The sequence below is a fragment of the Melitaea cinxia genome, chromosome 12 (genome assembly GCF_905220565.1).
Source record: "Melitaea cinxia chromosome 12, ilMelCinx1.1, whole genome shotgun sequence".
Taxonomy (NCBI): Eukaryota; Metazoa; Arthropoda; class Insecta; order Lepidoptera; family Nymphalidae; genus Melitaea; species Melitaea cinxia.
The window spans coordinates 458,470-477,400 of record NC_059405.1 but is presented as its reverse complement, the minus strand read 5'-3'; the positions used below and the strand labels follow the sequence as shown (position 1 = coordinate 477,400).

The 18,931-nt window shown below is 52.5% G+C and overlaps 1 protein-coding gene across 1 annotated transcript in view; it reads right to left on the bottom strand.

Annotated features, from left to right (window-relative positions):
- Nucleotides 1–713: 713 nt before the first annotated feature.
- Nucleotides 714–18,931, bottom strand: part of LOC123658531 (tetratricopeptide repeat protein 7B) — a 29,954-nt gene continuing 11,736 nt past the window's right edge. Inside the window, exons 11-18 of the mRNA XM_045593925.1 lie at nucleotides 17,098–17,214; nucleotides 16,600–16,749; nucleotides 16,004–16,207; nucleotides 9,416–9,560; nucleotides 8,385–8,532; nucleotides 2,503–2,584; nucleotides 1,542–1,842; nucleotides 714–899 (exon numbers count right to left, since the gene is read on the bottom strand). Of these exons, the coding sequence (XP_045449881.1) occupies nucleotides 1,543–1,842; nucleotides 2,503–2,584; nucleotides 8,385–8,532; nucleotides 9,416–9,560; nucleotides 16,004–16,207; nucleotides 16,600–16,749; nucleotides 17,098–17,214 (1,146 nt within the window). The 3' untranslated portion in view covers nucleotides 714–899; nucleotide 1,542. The remainder of the gene's footprint in view (nucleotides 900–1,541; nucleotides 1,843–2,502; nucleotides 2,585–8,384; nucleotides 8,533–9,415; nucleotides 9,561–16,003; nucleotides 16,208–16,599; nucleotides 16,750–17,097; nucleotides 17,215–18,931) is intronic.

The window sequence follows — 18,931 nt, the reverse complement described above, 5'->3', positions numbered from 1 at the left end:
ATACCTGTTCGTGATCTAAGTGGGCTAAGTTCAACTTGTCTTGTTTTGTAGAGTAACTTTCAATGTATTTTTTTTTCGGGTAAACATTTAATTTTAAACATAGTTTACGAAAACACTTTTGAGTTGGGTCTGTTTTCACAATTATTAAGTGCTTGATTGGTGTGATAAATGATACTTGTATCACTTCACATCTATCATCTTTGTGTGAACTCTAGAATAATGATGAAATACATGTGCCTTTTTTTATTAACTGTTATGTATGTGATCTAGTAAAATGTGAAGTGTCAGACAAATCCGTCTTTAAAACTATCGAAATTGGGTAACTTGTTTCATTTGATACATTACATGGCGCTGTGTTTTCTTGATGTTTAAGAAAGCGAAAAACGTTTGTTTTGGTCACGATTGGTAGACAAATTACATTTGACAAAATATTTATTCGACAAACTAGAAGCATTGTCAAGCTTCTAAATTGGGACGATTGTAATATTAAGTTGATAGCAGTAAGGATGCTATGAAAAACAGATAATATATTTTATAAGACAATTCTCAATTTAGAAACACGATTATATTTCGCCAAAAGGGAAGACTTTATATATATAATTTATTTAAATTTATCTCAATTTTTTTTTAATATCAATTTTTTGAAATATAGCTTAGTCTTATAAAAAATTTTTTTCACCTAATATATTATATATAAAATATTAGGTGAAATTTTTCTTTATTATTGACACGCAATAAATAAATTTTATCTGTGATTTTTGTGTGTGTTGCAAAAACTAAACTTTGTTGTATTCACTTTAGAGTTATGTACTGTGGATATGTTAACTGTACTTCGTTCTATATTCGTTCAGCTAGGAGCTATCTGGCAGTAGTATCGCTTGCATCTAGCATTGTGGTTTCTGGAATAAATATTAAAGATTATTTTATTGTAATTTGTAAAATAATTAATTTGATCCACCGAGCACGATTTGATTTTAAAAATATCGTCTTTCAATCAAATAGAATAAGTTTTGTATTCAACCATTAAGTATATGTCGAAGAGGGGAATGTATTATTGTACCTCTCATTATGTGAACGTGGTTTAAAATTGGGTTACACAATATAAATTAAGTTTCAGTTTATGACCTTTCTGCGTATTTGTCATAAGATTAGTTCAGCATAAGTGTACGTGTGCGGCACGTACCTACGGTCACGTGTCACGCTCGCCAGCGCCGCCAGCACAGTGTGGGCACGTTTTTTTTTTATGTCACTAGGTCGGCAAACAAGCGTACGGCTCACCTGATGGTAAGCGATTACCGTAGCTTATAGACGCCTGCAACACCAGAAACATCGCAAGCGCGTTGCCGACCCAATCCCCAATCCCCCCAGGAGCTCTGGTCACCTTACTCACCAACAGGAACACAATACTGCTTGAAAACAGTATTATTTAGCTGTGATCTTCTGTAAGGTCGAGGTACTACCCCAGTCGGGCTGCTCCATATTTTGAGCAGGAAATTCCTGCTGTGCCCTACCTCAGTTAAAACGCGGCGCGTGTCGCTCACCTCAGAGGCGCGGCAGCAGCGCGCGCGGCTGCAGCGCGGCGGCGGCGGCGTCGGCGGCGGCGGCGGGCTCGCCCAGCGCCGCCAGCACCAGCGCCAGGCGGCGCCACGTGTCGGCGCGCGCGGGCCGCAGCGCGCCCGCCTCGCGCAGCGTGCGCTCGGCCAGGCGCAGCCAGCCCAGCGCGTAGTACGTGGCGCCCAGCTGCACGATGCTGTCCAGGTGCGTGGGGTGCACGGCCAGCGCGTCCTGGAAGCACGTGCGCGCCTCGCTCCACTCCGCGCTGGCCGCGTGCACGAGCCCGCGCTGGGGGCAGCGACCGACACTTTACTCTCGGGCGCTACTAGCATTATATTACCTACAGTCTTTCTCGGGAGATGGACTACCCGACACAAAGAATTCTTTAATTCGAACCACTAGTTCCTGAGATTAGCGCGTTCCAATAAAAAAAAAGGTGAAGAATAAGAGAAATATAGTTAGATAAAATCACAAAATATTTTTTTTAAATTTACTATTTCTTGTAATTATACCGTACAATTGAGATTACTCATTACACTGCATCTTAGTAGTTTTACAAACGTCTAAGTTATATGCAAACAGCAATTTCGTAAGAAATAACCTAAATTAAAGGATGGCAGGGTTATCAGATTGCAAAAACAATCATATAGCTGAATGTGTAGTAAACCTGTATACATATTTTGAGCAAAATATTGCCATTGCACTTAAACTCATTGAAAATGATAATTTTATATCGAATATCGAATAAAAACGATATTCTCATAAAAACACGTAGCGTTTTGCGAGATTTACTAACAAAAAAACACTAACTACATGGGAAAAGGGCCTATGCTCAGCAGTGGGATGTTATAGGCAAATGAATCTAGATCAATACTATAAAAATGACCCGAAAGTAAACCCTGTGAAACATCATGGATCCAATAAAGATAAAACAAAATATGTACTAACCGTATAAAATACAAGGTGACTGAAGGGCGTTAGTGCCGCGGCTTCGGAGACGCACCCTGCCGCAGCGCTCACACGACCCAATCTAAAAATAATAACAAAAGCAACATATCACACAAAAGTGTATATAGTGTTTAGTGTGTACAGTGTAGTGTGTATAGTGTGTATAGTATGTATAGTGTATAATGTGTATAGTGTAAGCTCACCGCGGACACAGCTCTGCCAGCAGCAGCCAGGCGTGCCTACTGTGCGGGGCGCGCGCACGTGCCACCGACTGCGACGAGGCGTCCTCCGACAGTTGTGTATAATGTATAGTGTGTATAGTGTAGTGTATAGTCTGTATAGTGTATAATGTGTATAGTGTAAGCTCACCGCAGACACAGCTCGAGCACGAGGCGCCCTCCGGCAGTTGTGTATAGTGTAAAGTGTGTATAGTGTGTACAGTGTAGTGTGTATAGTGTAGTGTGTAAGTATGTATAGTGTAGTGTGTATAGTGTAATGTGTATAGTGTATAGTGTATAGTGTGTATAGTGTGTATAGTGTAGTGTGTATAGTGTATAGTGTATAGTGTGTATAGTGTGTATAGTGTAGTGTGTATAGTGTATAAGTGTGTATAGTGTAGTGTGTATAGTGTGTAGTGTATAGTGTGTAGTGTATAGTGTATAGTGTGTATAGTGTATAGTGTGTATAGTGTATAGTGTTTTTTTTTTTTTTTTCCTTCCCCAGAGGTATGGAAGAAACCTCTGGCGTCAACTTCCTCTTCCCCCACGGAACCGCCGCTAGGCATTACTTCGTGGAGGGAGGCTCCAGCTACTGCTCTTCCGTCATGCTGATGTCACGGGTTTTGTTTTCCGACCGCTTTCTTTCCAACCGACGGAGCTCCTGAAGAACTTCCGTCGCAAAAGAGCTTGTCGCCTGCCATGCTGCCTCCGACGATAGCATAGCTTCTATCAGAGACTCTGGCTGAATTTTCTTTGTAAGGACCTCTGACCAGGTACTACGTAACAGGTCGAAACGAGGACATGCAAAGAACACGTGCTCCGCATCTTCACTGACTCCTGGGCAGGATGGGCATATCGGAGACATATCCCGCTTATATTTATAGAGGTATTCCCGATAGCACCCATGTCCTGAGATCATTTGTGTCAGGTAGTAATTGACCTCACCATGATTACGGTTTAACCAGACATCAACCTTTGGAATAAGACGGTAGGTCCATCTGCCTTTTGTACTGGTATCCCACTTCAATTGCCATCGTCGTATGCTATTTAGTCGTTCCTCCTTGCCAAGTTCTCCAGGGCTCAGTGTGGTCGTTACTTTACGGTGGTATAGGGCTTTCCGTTCTTCGGCTAGTACTTCAATTGGCAGCATCCCAGCAATAACGTTCACAGCATCGTCAGACACTGTGCGAAAAGCACTGGCAATTCTTAAAGCGCTCAGCCGATATACTGGTGCAATTTTTCTTCGTGCTTCCTGTATTTTAAGCGCATCGGCCCAGATGGGGATTCCATAGGTGAGTACAGATGTTACTACAGACGTCAGTAACGCCCTCCTTCTCTGCTTCGGGCCTCCTATGTTGGGCATTAGCCTTGATAATGTCGCTCTGACCACTGACGCTCTGGCACCCACGTGCTGCGCCTGCTGCTTGAAGTTGAGTCGGGCATCAATCATAACGCCCAAATACCGAAGAGACGGCTGGGATGTGATTTCATGAGCTCCGACTTGCAGTGTGATGGTTTCTAGCCGCTTCCTGCTAGTGATGAGTACTGCCTCAGTCTTGTGCTCCGCTAACTGCAGTCCAACTGTGTTCATCCAGTGGCTAATTTTTTCGATGGTAGCGTCAAAAGCGAAGGTAATTTCTTCGAGATGCTTTGCAACGACCACTACGGCCACATCATCTGCATATGCCACGAGTTTGGCTTCTTTTGGAAGTTGTAGTTTTAATAACCCGTCATACATGATATTCCACAAAAGTGGACCTAATACTGAGCCCTGGGGCACTCCTCCAGTGACTTTGTATGTTTTCGGACCAGTCTTTGTATCATATTTTAGGATCCTGTCAGAAAAGTAGCTTGCAACCATCCTTCGCAAGTATCCTGGTACCTTCATTTCGTAAAGAGGTTTCATAATGCAATCCCACTTGACGGAATTGAAGGCATTTTTTACGTCTAACGTTGCTACCAGGCAGTACTTCTTGGTACCTCCCTTCCATCTGGTTCCAGCGATAGCGTCCTTAGCTGTATTGACGACGACGCTAATTGCGTCCAAGATAGAGCGTCCTTTCCGAAAGCCGTATTGGTTGCTGGCAAGTAGCGGTTCGACTGCTGCTTCGATCCTCCTGTGTATTATGCGTTCGAGTATTTTGCCAGCAGTATCCAACATGCAGAGCGGACGATAGGATGTTGGTTCTTCCGGAGGTTTCTTTCCTTTGGGGAGGAGAACTAGCCTCTGTTGTTTCCACATAGCTGGGAATGTACCTTCTGTGAGGCAATTGTTATAGACGCTAAGAAATATTCCAGGCACTGCTTTGATGGCAGCTTTTAGTGCAATATTTGGAATTCCATCTAGACCCGGAGCTTTCGTATTCCCTACTCTAGACCACGCTTCGAACAGCTCATTTTCTGTAATGGGTGGAAATTCTTCTGTTTCATATTGCTCTATCTGACGATGTAGTTGCATTTGGTGGGGAAACAGCGTGGCAACGATCTTGCCTAGGAGTTTGGGACAGGTGGGCGATGGCATTGGCTGGCTCTTCAGACGAGTCATGACCACCTTATACGGCCTGCCCCATGGGTCGTCTTCTACCTCAAGTATCAGCTCGTTCCAACATCGTCTTTTGCTGTCTTTGATGGCTTTGTTCAATCTTTGGCGCGTTTTTTTATATACTGCCACCAGTTCCTCATAGTTTGGTCTTTTTCTACAGCGTTGTGCTGCTCTTCTCGCCTTAAGACACTTTTTACGGAGATTATCGATGTCCTCGTTCCACCAATGCATCGAAGAAGGCCTGGTTATAGCACATTTCCTAGGCATGGAGGCGTCGCAGGCTTCTGTAATTCTCTTCATCAGATATTTTGCCATATTTTCAGCATTTCCATCACTGATTGGTTCTCTATTAAGAGCCACCATGAAGACTTCAAGGTCGAAGGCACTTATTTTCCAACCAATTGTCCTAGTTTTCCTGAGTACTCTTCCAGCGCTTTGCTCGGATGATACTTCCCACAATAGTGCGTAGTGATCACTGGCCGTGTAAGTATCCATCACCTCCCAAGAGCAGTTTCCCTTAACCAAACTGCTGGAGACGAAGGTTAGGTCAACGATGGAATTCGCTTCTCCTCGGACAAACGTAGGTTTATCTCCGTTGTTTAGTAACACTACGTCCAGGCTGGACATTGCCTCCAGTAGTACCTTTCCTCGTGCGTTTGTCTCCTTACTACCCCAATCGACTGCCCAGGAGTTAAAGTCCCCTGCGATTGCAATCGGGGAATATTGGTTCGCATTTTCGGTCAGCCGTTGCACAAAGTTCTTGAACTCGTCGAGTGAAAGGCTGGGCGGGGCATAGCAGCTGTAGAAGTAGATTCCCTCAAGTTTCGCGACGACAAAACCAGCCTCACTGCCATTAGCAGGACTCTGAAAAGCGTATCCACCACAGGCCCAAATCACAGCTTTAGTGGTAATGTCTGTTTCCCATGGTTGAGTTAAGAGGTGTCTATACGGCTCCGAAATCAGAACAAGGTCTGGATTTAGTTCTCGCACCGTCTGCATGAGCAAATCGTGTGCAGCCTCACAATGATTGAGGTTTAGTTGCAGTACCTTCATAACTGTTTCTTTTTTCTCACCTTCTGGAGTGCCTCTTGAAAGACTGGGCATCTGCTGCTACCAGCAATGTGGGCACAATTTTTTGTGTTGCCCTTTTCGAGACACAAGGTACATCGGGCATCTTTTTTACAGGTGACAATTTTGTGTCCCTCTTCTCCGCAACCGGTGCAGTGATTGGATCTGTCCACGTTGCTCTTACACTTAGCGGCAAGATGTCCATAGTGCCAGCACCTAAAACACTTGGTTGGTCTCTCCACAATTCTTATTCGGCAGTTGACCCAGCCAATTCTGATTTTGCCGTGCTCCCCCAAGACCTTCCTCGCTATTGACGCTGCAAGTGTCACTGATGCCGTCTGTGTACCGCCATAGGCCTTGCGCAGTGATCTGATGACATCCAGAGTCAGTTCGTCATCTTCTCCAGCCGCTTTCTGTAGGGCTTCGAGGACATCTTGTTTAGTCGTCGTGTCGTCAAGGTCTCGTATTTCGATTTCCTTTTGCGGTCCCTTACTTATAACTTCAGCTTCGTTCCCAAGGAGCTTAGCAATGGTTTTTTGCAGCCCGTGACCTTTGTCTGTGCTCTCTTTGGTAAGGATGACCAACAGATCACCAGTCGCTGTTCTGCGGATTTTATCTACCGTTGAGCGGACTTGCTCATCGGGAACATCTTTCTTGATCCGACTGAGTATATCCGCATATTTCTCTTTTTCTTTTGGCCGAACAATCAGTGCATTGGGCCTCTCCACTGATTGTTTTGGCTTCTTTCTTTGAGATGGCTTCTTCTCTTTTTTGGATTTGACTGTTTGTCACTCTGATATCTTCGTGTCGGGTGTTTTTGTTTTATTTTCAGCGAGTAGGATAGGTCCTGTTCCCTTCATTTTCTTCGCGTTCTTGCTCCCCGATTCTGGTGATGTTCGCTCTTTCCGTTTAGCTTTGCGAATATCACGTTTTTCTCCAGTGATCGACTCAACATCAGTTTCGAATTCGTTGTCTATCGTTGTGGTTGTCTCGGTGATGTTCCGCACACGAGGTGTTGGCGATATACGTGAGTCTATTGGCGTCAATTTAGTTTGAGACTGGTCTTCAAGTCGGGTATCTTCCAACATTTTTAGTCTTTTGAAGGCACTGCCAATACTGGCCACCTTGGTTTTTATCTCCTTATGGACTTTTATTTTAGGTTGGACAAACTCTCTGAGCTCTCCAATTAGCTTCTCAAGATGGTCCCACGCTTGCGTCCTTTTCATGTCCGCACTTGCTTCTGCATTTGCTTGTTGGGCCTCCTGGCCACAGTTACTTCTTTGATCAAATTGGTTTTTATTAATATTAAGACTTATCATTTTGTTCCCACGAGTACCTAGGGAAATTTCCGTCCACTCACAGCAGAGCCCCGGTTGCTGGAGTAAGGCCACTAAATACGCCTGGGGTTGGACCCGGTGCCCCAGGGGAACCGTTTGCGACGTCACGTCCCTGACGCCATGCAGTCCTCGACACGGTATCTTAACGTCTTAACTTGGGGTGTTTTGTCCGCGGGAGCTATTTTATTTCACTCCTACCCTCCGCTCATGTGAGCGGCGAGCATTCTCCTATCCGCTGATGGAGACGCGCCCGGTAGCAGTATCACCTCAGCCCCGGGATAGTGTATAGTGTGTATAGTGTAGTGTGTATAGTGTATAGTGTATACGTGTGTATAGTGTATAAGTGTGTATAGTGTATAGTGTGTATAGTGTGTATAGTGTATAGTGTGTAGTGTATAGTGTATAGTGTGTAGTGTATAGTGTATAGTGTGTAGTGTATAGTGTGTATAGTGTATAGTGTGTATAGTGTATAAGTGTGTATAGTGTAGTGTGTATAGTGTGTAGTGTATAGTGTGTATAGTGTATAGCGTATAGTGTGTATAGTGTAGTGTGTATAGTGTATAAGTGTGTATAGTGTATAAGTGTGTATAGTGTATAGTGTGTATAGTGTATAGTGTGTAGTGTATAGTGTGTAGTGTATAGTGTGTATAGTGTATAGTGTGTATAGTGTATAGTGTGTATAGTGTGTATAGTGTAGTGTGTATAGAGTAAGCTCACCGCAGACACAGCTCCGCCAGCAGCAGCCAGGCGTGCGCGCGGTGCTCGCTGTGTGGGGCGCGCGCGCGCGCCGCCGACTGTGACGACGCCCCCTCCGACAGCGCCCTCTCCATACGATACGCGCCCGCCGACTCCGCTCGGATCGACGCTATGGGGGATTTCACTTATGAAACAACCTATTTTAACCGACTTCAAAAAACGAGAAGTTGATGTTTCGTTTTTAAATCGGAAACTGAGTGCCTAGTGCGAGTTTTGTTTAATCCGTCTCGCAATAACGGTCGTATAACTTCATTTTGTATGGGAAATTCGGCATTTCAACCTAAATCTCGCGTTTGCCGTTAGATGACTCTGTATCGATTGTATCGTATACTATTCTTTAGCGTCTAGGCTGCAGTGTTTTAATTCCCATGCAAAATAATCTTCACGTATAAACGCGTTTCTCTCATGTTTCTGTGAATAAAACTCGCATTAGGCACTCTGATGCTTGTTTTTATTAGATCTGACACGAGAATTTTTTGATTTATCCCTAATAATGCGAATTTAATTATTTCTTCGACTACCTACGTTATATTCGTTGATGATGTAAATTAAACTCTGTTTTTTTTTTGCGTGGAAATACGATTATGCAATAAAATAAAAAAATATATTTATCTGACTTCATTATACATCCAGTGAATCACATTTTCTTAGAAATATATCCCATCTAAGATCACAGCTAGATAACACTACTCTTAAGTAATAATGTATTCCTGTGGTGAGCAAGGTGACCAAAACTCAAAGGGAGGGTCGGGGGTAGTGTCAGCAATACACTTGCGATGCTACTGGTGTTTAATGGTGGTGAAATCGTCTATATGCTACAGTAACCGCTTACCATCATGTGAGCCGTACGCTTGATTTCCAACCTAGTTGTAGATATACAACTAGGTTGGAAATCAAGCTAATGGTAGCTATACAACCTGATCTACTGACTAAAATCTACCTGATTCTGTATCATCTAGAATTAATTAAGCTCTTCTAATAAAATATCTCACCAGCGTCCCGGTTGCTCTGCGTATCATCGTGTTGAGAGTCAGACAACGCGTCGAGGTCCGCGTAGCCGTTCATATGTTCCGCGTCGGCTTCGCTCTCAGTGTTGTTCACCAGCTTTAGTAGTTCCTTACCCGTCGCGAGGGCTGCCTGAAGGGACATTCTCGTATCTTATTCGGTTACTTGTGTCCGTTTTATTTATTTATTTTAAGGTAACAGACATTAATTAAAAAAATCGCAAACAAATTTTTGTCTGTTGCTTGATATTCTTAGACATAGAACTCAAAAAGGCGGCGGGGTAGTGTGTGACGTGTGACGTGTGCCGCCCTCACCTCGCCGCTCTCCCACTCCAGCTGCAGCGCCGCCAGCGCGGCCAGCGGCCAGTCGGCGGCGGGGTAGTGGTGGTGCGCCAGGCGCGCACGGCTAGTGTGTGACGTGTGACGTGTGACGTGTGACGTGTGCCGCCCTCACCTCGCCGCTCTCCCACTCCAGCTGCAGCGCCGCCAGCGCGGCCAGCGGCCAGTCGGCGGCGGGGTAGTGGTGGTGCGCCAGGCGCGCACGGCTAGTGTGTGACGTGTGACGTGTGACGTGTGACGTGTGCCGCCCTCACCTCGCCGCTCTCCCACTCCAGCTGCAGCGCCGCCAGCGCGGCCAGCGGCCAGTCGGCGGCGGGGTAGTGGTGGTGCGCCAGGCGCGCACGGCTAGTGTGTGACGTGTGACGTGTGACGTGTGACGTGTGCCGCCCTCACCTCGCCGCTCTCCCACTCCAGCTGCAGCGCCGCCAGCGCGGCCAGCGGCCAGTCGGCGGCGGGGTAGTGGTGGTGCGCCAGGCGCGCACGGCTAGTGTGTGACGTGTGACGTGTGACGTGTGCCGCCCTCACCTCGCCGCTCTCCCACTCCAGCTGCAGCGCCGCCAGCGCGGCCAGCGGCCAGTCGGCGGCGGGGTAGTGGTGGTGCGCCAGGCGCGCACGGCTAGTGTGTGACGTGTGACGTGTGACGTGTGACGTGTGACGTGTGACGTGTGCCGCCCTCACCTCGCCGCTCTCCCACTCCAGCTGCAGCGCCGCCAGCGCGGCCAGCGGCCAGTCGGCGGCGGGGTAGTGGTGGTGCGCCAGGCGCGCACGGCTAGTGTGTGACGTGTGACGTGTGACGTGTGACGTGTGCCGCCCTCACCTCGCCGCTCTCCCACTCCAGCTGCAGCGCCGCCAGCGCGGCCAGCGGCCAGTCGGCGGCGGGGTAGTGGTGGTGCGCCAGGCGCGCACGGCTAGTGTGTGACGTGTGACGTGTGACGTGTGACGTGTGCCGCCCTCACCTCGCCGCTCTCCCACTCCAGCTGCAGCGCCGCCAGCGCGGCCAGCGGCCAGTCGGCGGCGGGGTAGTGGTGGTGCGCCAGGCGCGCACGGCTAGTGTGTGACGTGTGACGTGTGACGTGTGACGTGTGCCGCCCTCACCTCGCCGCTCTCCCACTCCAGCTGCAGCGCCGCCAGCGCGGCCAGCGGCCAGTCGGCGGCGGGGTAGTGGTGGTGCGCCAGGCGCGCACGGCTAGTGTGTGACGTGTGACGTGTGACGTGTGACGTGTGCCGCCCTCACCTCGCCGCTCTCCCACTCCAGCTGCAGCGCCGCCAGCGCGGCCAGCGGCCAGTCGGCGGCGGGGTAGTGGTGGTGCGCCAGGCGCGCACGGCTAGTGTGTGACGTGTGACGTGTGACGTGTGACGTGTGCCGCCCTCACCTCGCCGCTCTCCCACTCCAGCTGCAGCGCCGCCAGCGCGGCCAGCGGCCAGTCGGCGGCGGGGTAGTGGTGGTGCGCCAGGCGCGCACGGCTAGTGTGTGACGTGTGACGTGTGACGTGTGACGTGTGACGTGTGCCGCCCTCACCTCGCCGCTCTCCCACTCCAGCTGCAGCGCCGCCAGCGCGGCCAGCGGCCAGTCGGCGGCGGGGTAGTGGTGGTGCGCCAGGCGCGCACGGCTAGTGTGTGACGTGTGACGTGTGACGTGTGCCGCCCTCACCTCGCCGCTCTCCCACTCCAGCTGCAGCGCCGCCAGCGCGGCCAGCGGCCAGTCGGCGGCGGGGTAGTGGTGGTGCGCCAGGCGCGCACGGCTAGTGTGTGACGTGTGACGTGTGCCGCCCTCACCTCGCCGCTCTCCCACTCCAGCTGCAGCGCCGCCAGCGCGGCCAGCGGCCAGTCGGCGGCGGGGTAGTGGGGGTGCGCCAGGCGCGCACGGCTAGTGTGTGACGTGTGACGTGTGACGTGTGCCGCCCTCACCTCGCCGCTCTCCCACTCCAGCTGCAGCGCCGCCAGCGCGGCCAGCGGCCAGTCGACGGCGGGGTAGTGGTGGTGCGCCAGGCGCGCACGGCTAGTGTGTGACGTGTGACGTGTGACGTGTGACGTGTGCCGCCCTCACCTCGCCGCTCTCCCACTCCAGCTGCAGCGCCGCCAGCGCGGCCAGCGGCCAGTCGGCGGCGGGGTAGTGGTGGTGCGCCAGGCGCGCACGGCTAGTGTGTGACGTGTGACGTGTGACGTGTGCCGCCCTCACCTCGCCGCTCTCCCACTCCAGCTGCAGCGCCGCCAGCGCGGCCAGCGGCCAGTCGGCGGCGGGGTAGTGGTGGTGCGCCAGGCGCGCACGGCTAGTGTGTGACGTGTGACGTGTGACGTGTGACGTGTGCCGCCCTCACCTCGCCGCTCTCCCACTCCAGCTGCAGCGCCGCCAGCGCGGCCAGCGGCCAGTCGGCGGCGGGGTAGTGGTGGTGCGCCAGGCGCGCACGGCTAGTGTGTGACGTGTGACGTGTGACGTGTGACGTGTGCCGCCCTCACCTCGCCGCTCTCCCACTCCAGCTGCAGCGCCGCCAGCGCGGCCAGCGGCCAGTCGGCGGCGGGGTAGTGGTGGTGCGCCAGGCGCGCACGGCTAGTGTGTGACGTGTGACGTGTGACGTGTGCCGCCCTCACCTCGCCGCTCTCCCACTCCAGCTGCAGCGCCGCCAGCGCGGCCAGCGGCCAGTCGGCGGCGGGGTAGTGGTGGTGCGCCAGGCGCGCACGGCTAGTGTGTGACGTGTGACGTGTGACGTGTGCCGCCCTCACCTCGCCGCTCTCCCACTCCAGCTGCAGCGCCGCCAGCGCGGCCAGCGGCCAGTCGGCGGCGGGGTAGTGGTGGTGCGCCAGGCGCGCACGGCTAGTGTGTGACGTGTGACGTGTGACGTGTGACGTGTGCCGCCCTCACCTCGCCGCTCTCCCACTCCAGCTGCAGCGCCGCCAGCGCGGCCAGCGGCCAGTCGGCGGCGGGGTAGTGGTGGTGCGCCAGGCGCGCACGGCTAGTGTGTGACGTGTGACGTGTGACGTGTGACGTGTGCCGCCCTCACCTCGCCGCTCTCCCACTCCAGCTGCAGCGCCGCCAGCGCGGCCAGCGGCCAGTCGGCGGCGGGGTAGTGGTGGTGCGCCAGGCGCGCACGGCTAGTGTGTGACGTGTGACGTGTGCCGCCCTCACCTCGCCGCTCTCCCACTCCAGCTGCAGCGCCGCCAGCGCGGCCAGCGGCCAGTCGGCGGCGGGGTAGTGGTGGTGCGCCAGGCGCGCACGGCTAGTGTGTGACGTGTGACGTGTGACGTGTGACGTGTGCCGCCCTCACCTCGCCGCTCTCCCACTCCAGCTGCAGCGCCGCCAGCGCGGCCAGCGGCCAGTCGGCGGCGGGGTAGTGGTGGTGCGCCAGGCGCGCACGGCTAGTGTGTGACGTGTGACGTGTGCCGCCCTCACCTCGCCGCTCTCCCACTCCAGCTGCAGCGCCGCCAGCGCGGCCAGCGGCCAGTCGGCGGCGGGGTAGTGGTGGTGCGCCAGGCGCGCACGGCTAGTGTGTGACGTGTGACGTGTGACGTGTGACGTGTGCCGCCCTCACCTCGCCGCTCTCCCACTCCAGCTGCAGCGCCGCCAGCGCGGCCAGCGGCCAGTCGGCGGCGGGGTAGTGGTGGTGCGCCAGGCGCGCACGGCTAGTGTGTGACGTGTGACGTGTGACGTGTGACGTGTGCCGCCCTCACCTCGCCGCTCTCCCACTCCAGCTGCAGCGCCGCCAGCGCGGCCAGCGGCCAGTCGGCGGCGGGGTAGTGGTGGTGCGCCAGGCGCGCACGGCTAGTGTGTGACGTGTGACGTGTGACGTGTGACGTGTGCCGCCCTCACCTCGCCGCTCTCCCACTCCAGCTGCAGCGCCGCCAGCGCGGCCAGCGGCCAGTCGGCGGCGGGGTAGTGGTGGTGCGCCAGGCGCGCACGGCTAGTGTGTGACGTGTGACGTGTGACGTGTGACGTGTGACGTGTGCCGCCCTCACCTCGCCGCTCTCCCACTCCAGCTGCAGCGCCGCCAGCGCGGCCAGCGGCCAGTCGGCGGCGGGGTAGTGGTGGTGCGCCAGGCGCGCACGGCTAGTGTGTGACGTGTGACGTGTGACGTGTGCCGCCCTCACCTCGCCGCTCTCCCACTCCAGCTGCAGCGCCGCCAGCGCGGCCAGCGGCCAGTCGGCGGCGGGGTAGTGGTGGTGCGCCAGGCGCGCACGGCTAGTGTGTGACGTGTGACGTGTGCCGCCCTCACCTCGCCGCTCTCCCACTCCAGCTGCAGCGCCGCCAGCGCGGCCAGCGGCCAGTCGGCGGCGGGGTAGTGGTGGTGCGCCAGGCGCGCACGGCTAGTGTGTGACGTGTGACGTGTGACGTGTGCCGCCCTCACCTCGCCGCTCTCCCACTCCAGCTGCAGCGCCGCCAGCGCGGCCAGCGGCCAGTCGACGGCGGGGTAGTGGTGGTGCGCCAGGCGCGCACGGCTAGTGTGTGACGTGTGACGTGTGACGTGTGACGTGTGCCGCCCTCACCTCGCCGCTCTCCCACTCCAGCTGCAGCGCCGCCAGCGCGGCCAGCGGCCAGTCGGCGGCGGGGTAGTGGTGGTGCGCCAGGCGCGCACGGCTAGTGTGTGACGTGTGACGTGTGACGTGTGACGTGTGCCGCCCTCACCTCGCCGCTCTCCCACTCCAGCTGCAGCGCCGCCAGCGCGGCCAGCGGCCAGTCGGCGGCGGGGTAGTGGTGGTGCGCCAGGCGCGCACGGCTAGTGTGTGACGTGTGACGTGTGACGTGTGACGTGTGCCGCCCTCACCTCGCCGCTCTCCCACTCCAGCTGCAGCGCCGCCAGCGCGGCCAGCGGCCAGTCGGCGGCGGGGTAGTGGTGGTGCGCCAGGCGCGCACGGCTAGTGTGTGACGTGTGACGTGTGACGTGTGCCGCCCTCACCTCGCCGCTCTCCCACTCCAGCTGCAGCGCCGCCAGCGCGGCCAGCGGCCAGTCGGCGGCGGGGTAGTGGTGGTGCGCCAGGCGCGCACGGCTAGTGTGTGACGTGTGACGTGTGACGTGTGCCGCCCTCACCTCGCCGCTCTCCCACTCCAGCTGCAGCGCCGCCAGCGCGGCCAGCGGCCAGTCGGCGGCGGGGTAGTGGTGGTGCGCCAGGCGCGCACGGCTAGTGTGTGACGTGTGACGTGTGACGTGTGACGTGTGCCGCCCTCACCTCGCCGCTCTCCCACTCCAGCTGCAGCGCCGCCAGCGCGGCCAGCGGCCAGTCGGCGGCGGGGTAGTGGTGGTGCGCCAGGCGCGCACGGCTAGTGTGTGACGTGTGACGTGTGACGTGTGACGTGTGCCGCCCTCACCTCGCCGCTCTCCCACTCCAGCTGCAGCGCCGCCAGCGCGGCCAGCGGCCAGTCGGCGGCGGGGTAGTGGTGGTGCGCCAGGCGCGCACGGCTAGTGTGTGACGTGTGACGTGTGCCGCCCTCACCTCGCCGCTCTCCCACTCCAGCTGCAGCGCCGCCAGCGCGGCCAGCGGCCAGTCGGCGGCGGGGTAGTGGTGGTGCGCCAGGCGCGCACGGCTAGTGTGTGACGTGTGACGTGTGACGTGTGACGTGTGCCGCCCTCACCTCGCCGCTCTCCCACTCCAGCTGCAGCGCCGCCAGCGCGGCCAGCGGCCAGTCGGCGGCGGGGTAGTGGTGGTGCGCCAGGCGCGCACGGCTAGTGTGTGACGTGTGACGTGTGCCGCCCTCACCTCGCCGCTCTCCCACTCCAGCTGCAGCGCCGCCAGCGCGGCCAGCGGCCAGTCGGCGGCGGGGTAGTGGTGGTGCGCCAGGCGCGCACGGCTAGTGTGTGACGTGTGACGTGTGACGTGTGACGTGTGCCGCCCTCACCTCGCCGCTCTCCCACTCCAGCTGCAGCGCCGCCAGCGCGGCCAGCGGCCAGTCGGCGGCGGGGTAGTGGTGGTGCGCCAGGCGCGCACGGCTAGTGTGTGACGTGTGACGTGTGACGTGTGACGTGTGCCGCCCTCACCTCGCCGCTCTCCCACTCCAGCTGCAGCGCCGCCAGCGCGGCCAGCGGCCAGTCGGCGGCGGGGTAGTGGTGGTGCGCCAGGCGCGCACGGCTAGTGTGTGACGTGTGACGTGTGACGTGTGCCGCCCTCACCTCGCCGCTCTCCCACTCCAGCTGCAGCGCCGCCAGCGCGGCCAGCGGCCAGTCGGCGGCGGGGTAGTGGTGGTGCGCCAGGCGCGCACGGCTAGTGTGTGACGTGTGACGTGTGACGTGTGACGTGTGCCGCCCTCACCTCGCCGCTCTCCCACTCCAGCTGCAGCGCCGCCAGCGCGGCCAGCGGCCAGTCGGCGGCGGGGTAGTGGTGGTGCGCCAGGCGCGCGGCGGCCAGCGCGCGGCGCCCCCTCGCGCCCGCGCCCGCGACGCCCCACAGCGCGGTCGCCAGCCGCAGCCCGCCGCTGCACTCGCTGCGCACCGACAGGCACGTGCGCGTCGCGTCCTGCACACGGCCCACACGTGTCACACAGAGTCGACTGCGCACATTGATATATGGTTTCATTATTCTCAGTTATATGTAGGTATTGAGCACTCGACGACAGAATCGGGTCTTTTCGTGCAAAATTCACAAAAAGAAAATAGTTTTGTCTAGGACAAGAATTAAAATAAATAAAATGTAAAAGTAGGTATTTATTACTCATTCAAACCTTGTATTCCTAAAATATTGAAGATCCGTTGCGATAACTAAACCACACTACATTTACTAAAAGTACCATTTTTTTTTTTTTTTTTTTTATTTTTTTTTTTTCTTTAATTTTTTTTTTTTTTAGCAAATTACACCAAATCCACGCTGTCAAAGTTGTGGATACTATTAATAGTACAGCTTGTACTTACCATTGCCTCGTTGAGCATGCCCAAGTGTATGTACTGCAGCGCGAGGTGATAAAACGCTAAATGGTCGTTGTCGTCTAATTCTACAGCTTTAAGTAGCATCTTTAAACTAGTATCGTTATCCGCTTCCTTCTCGATACGAGAATTTGTTTTCTAAAAAATAAACATAACTTTTACAAGAAAATAAGGCTTCAGAAAAAAAAATATTTAAAAACTTTACTAACGCTTTTGACAGTGTCAAGCACGATAATGAGCAAATTTATATATATTATATATGTTACATGCAAAAGGGCGTGGATAAAATATTTTGCTTTCATATATCTCAGGTTATAACAATAGTTAAGTATTTTATATATAGTATTTACTAGGTTATTTTTTATTTTTTTACTTAATGGTGTTCCACAGGGAGGTACTTTTTGTCAACTTTTTAATTTAACCTTAATGGCTAATACAATATTTATTTTTATAATTCGAATACTTTTGTGATAGTTACTAGCTCACCTGCGCTTTCATCTGCCTGCCTATCCCGCAGTATAAGTAGCAGCGGGCGAGCAGAGGACCATTCTGTTTTTCTTCTATCGCTAGCGCCTCCTCCGCTGCCTCTATGCCGTCCTCTATCTACGCAATGTGGGACATGTTTAAACGTGTCTTAACTGTATTTAATATCTCAAAACTGGGCAAAATTTTCTCTTTCAAGAGAATGGTCTCTATATTTTATCACAATTATATTATAAAGCTGAACCGTTTGTTTAGTGCCTTGTTTAGAATAGTTTTATGTGTTACACAAATACGTACGGATTCTTCTCAATTGTATCCTCTCTAATAATTAAGATATGCGTTTCTCGATAGGTTAGCCTTTTTTTATCCGGGTGTCATCATAGGCAGAGTAAAATAAAAATAGGGTAAATAGCCGATAGGACTCTTTATATTGCCTTGGAAGACCGTCTGCTAGCGAGTTTATAGCGTGCAAAATATTCAAACTAAGATTTAGATGCTGGGTTTAGTCATTACTAAATTGACCGACATAGCTAATTCAACTACTGTAACTTGATCATTACATTAAAAAATAAGATGGTAAATTTTTGGGTGACTCCATAGTACATATAGAAAAAAGCGAAGAAAAATAGTGAGATTCTATTAAAAATAAAATTTTTGAGTATTTTACCGTAAATATGTTGTACAAATAATTTAAAAAATGCTATATTTTACATGGGAGAACCTGTGTTTAGATTGCTGGACACAGACACAGCAACAGAATCCAGAGCAGCCTGTATTGTAGCATAATAATCATGCAAAGAACCTAGATAATGAATTTAAGCACACACCAAACACTGGTGACCACTGTTTCGTACCTGGTTGTAGTGATACAGAAAGACTGGTTGTGCCTCACCATAACAGAAAGAGAATACTGAATTCACAAAAAATAGTTCTAACAGAGATTAGCAGGATATGTGCTGAACACAAAACAGTTTATAATTGGGACTTTATAGCTCAGCTAGCTTTTCAAAAGCTGAAATGAAGGCAATGTTACGTCTTAGTATAAGTCAAGGCACAGTACAATTTGGATTTTGAGAGAATACATGAAATGGAAGATAGTGTATTGAAATACTGGACTGGACTTAAAAAACCTAATTATTTGAAAAAAATTGATCTGATAGGTCAATGGATTGGATCGCAATAACTTGTAAATCATCAAAAACAGCATTGAGGCTTATGTTATTAAAGCTCGGACTGGAGACTCGAATGAAAGAATTTCGTCTCTATTACGTATGAGTAAATCCACCTTTATAAGATTGCTGCAAGCCGCAAGAGAGGCATTAACAAGATTGTTTGTGCCTAGACATTTAGGACTAAATCATGTGTCGAGAGAAGATATAATACGCCGTAACTTGATTATTCCTGAAGCTTATTTGGAAATAGGGAGGAGAGGAAACCAATTGTCATATGTGACGGAACCTATATTTATCTTCAGAAACCCTCGAATTATTCATTTCAAAAAAAAAAAACGTATAGTTTGCACAAATACCGTAACTATCGTCCTAATAAAGCCATTTCTACTTGTAGCCACTGGTGGATATATTCTAGATGTTTATGGTCCATATCCAGCAATTCAGTCAGATGCCAACATTATGAATAGTCTATTTGATAATAAAAATGGAGAATTAAGAACATTTTTTACACAAAATGACATTTTTATTCTGGACCGTGGCTTCAGAGATGCCATACCATTTTTAGAAGGACTTGATAATGTCATACATAAACCAGAAAGCATGGAAATCGGAGAGACTAAATTGCCAACGATCAAAGCTAAACAAGTCCAGATGTGTGACTTTAT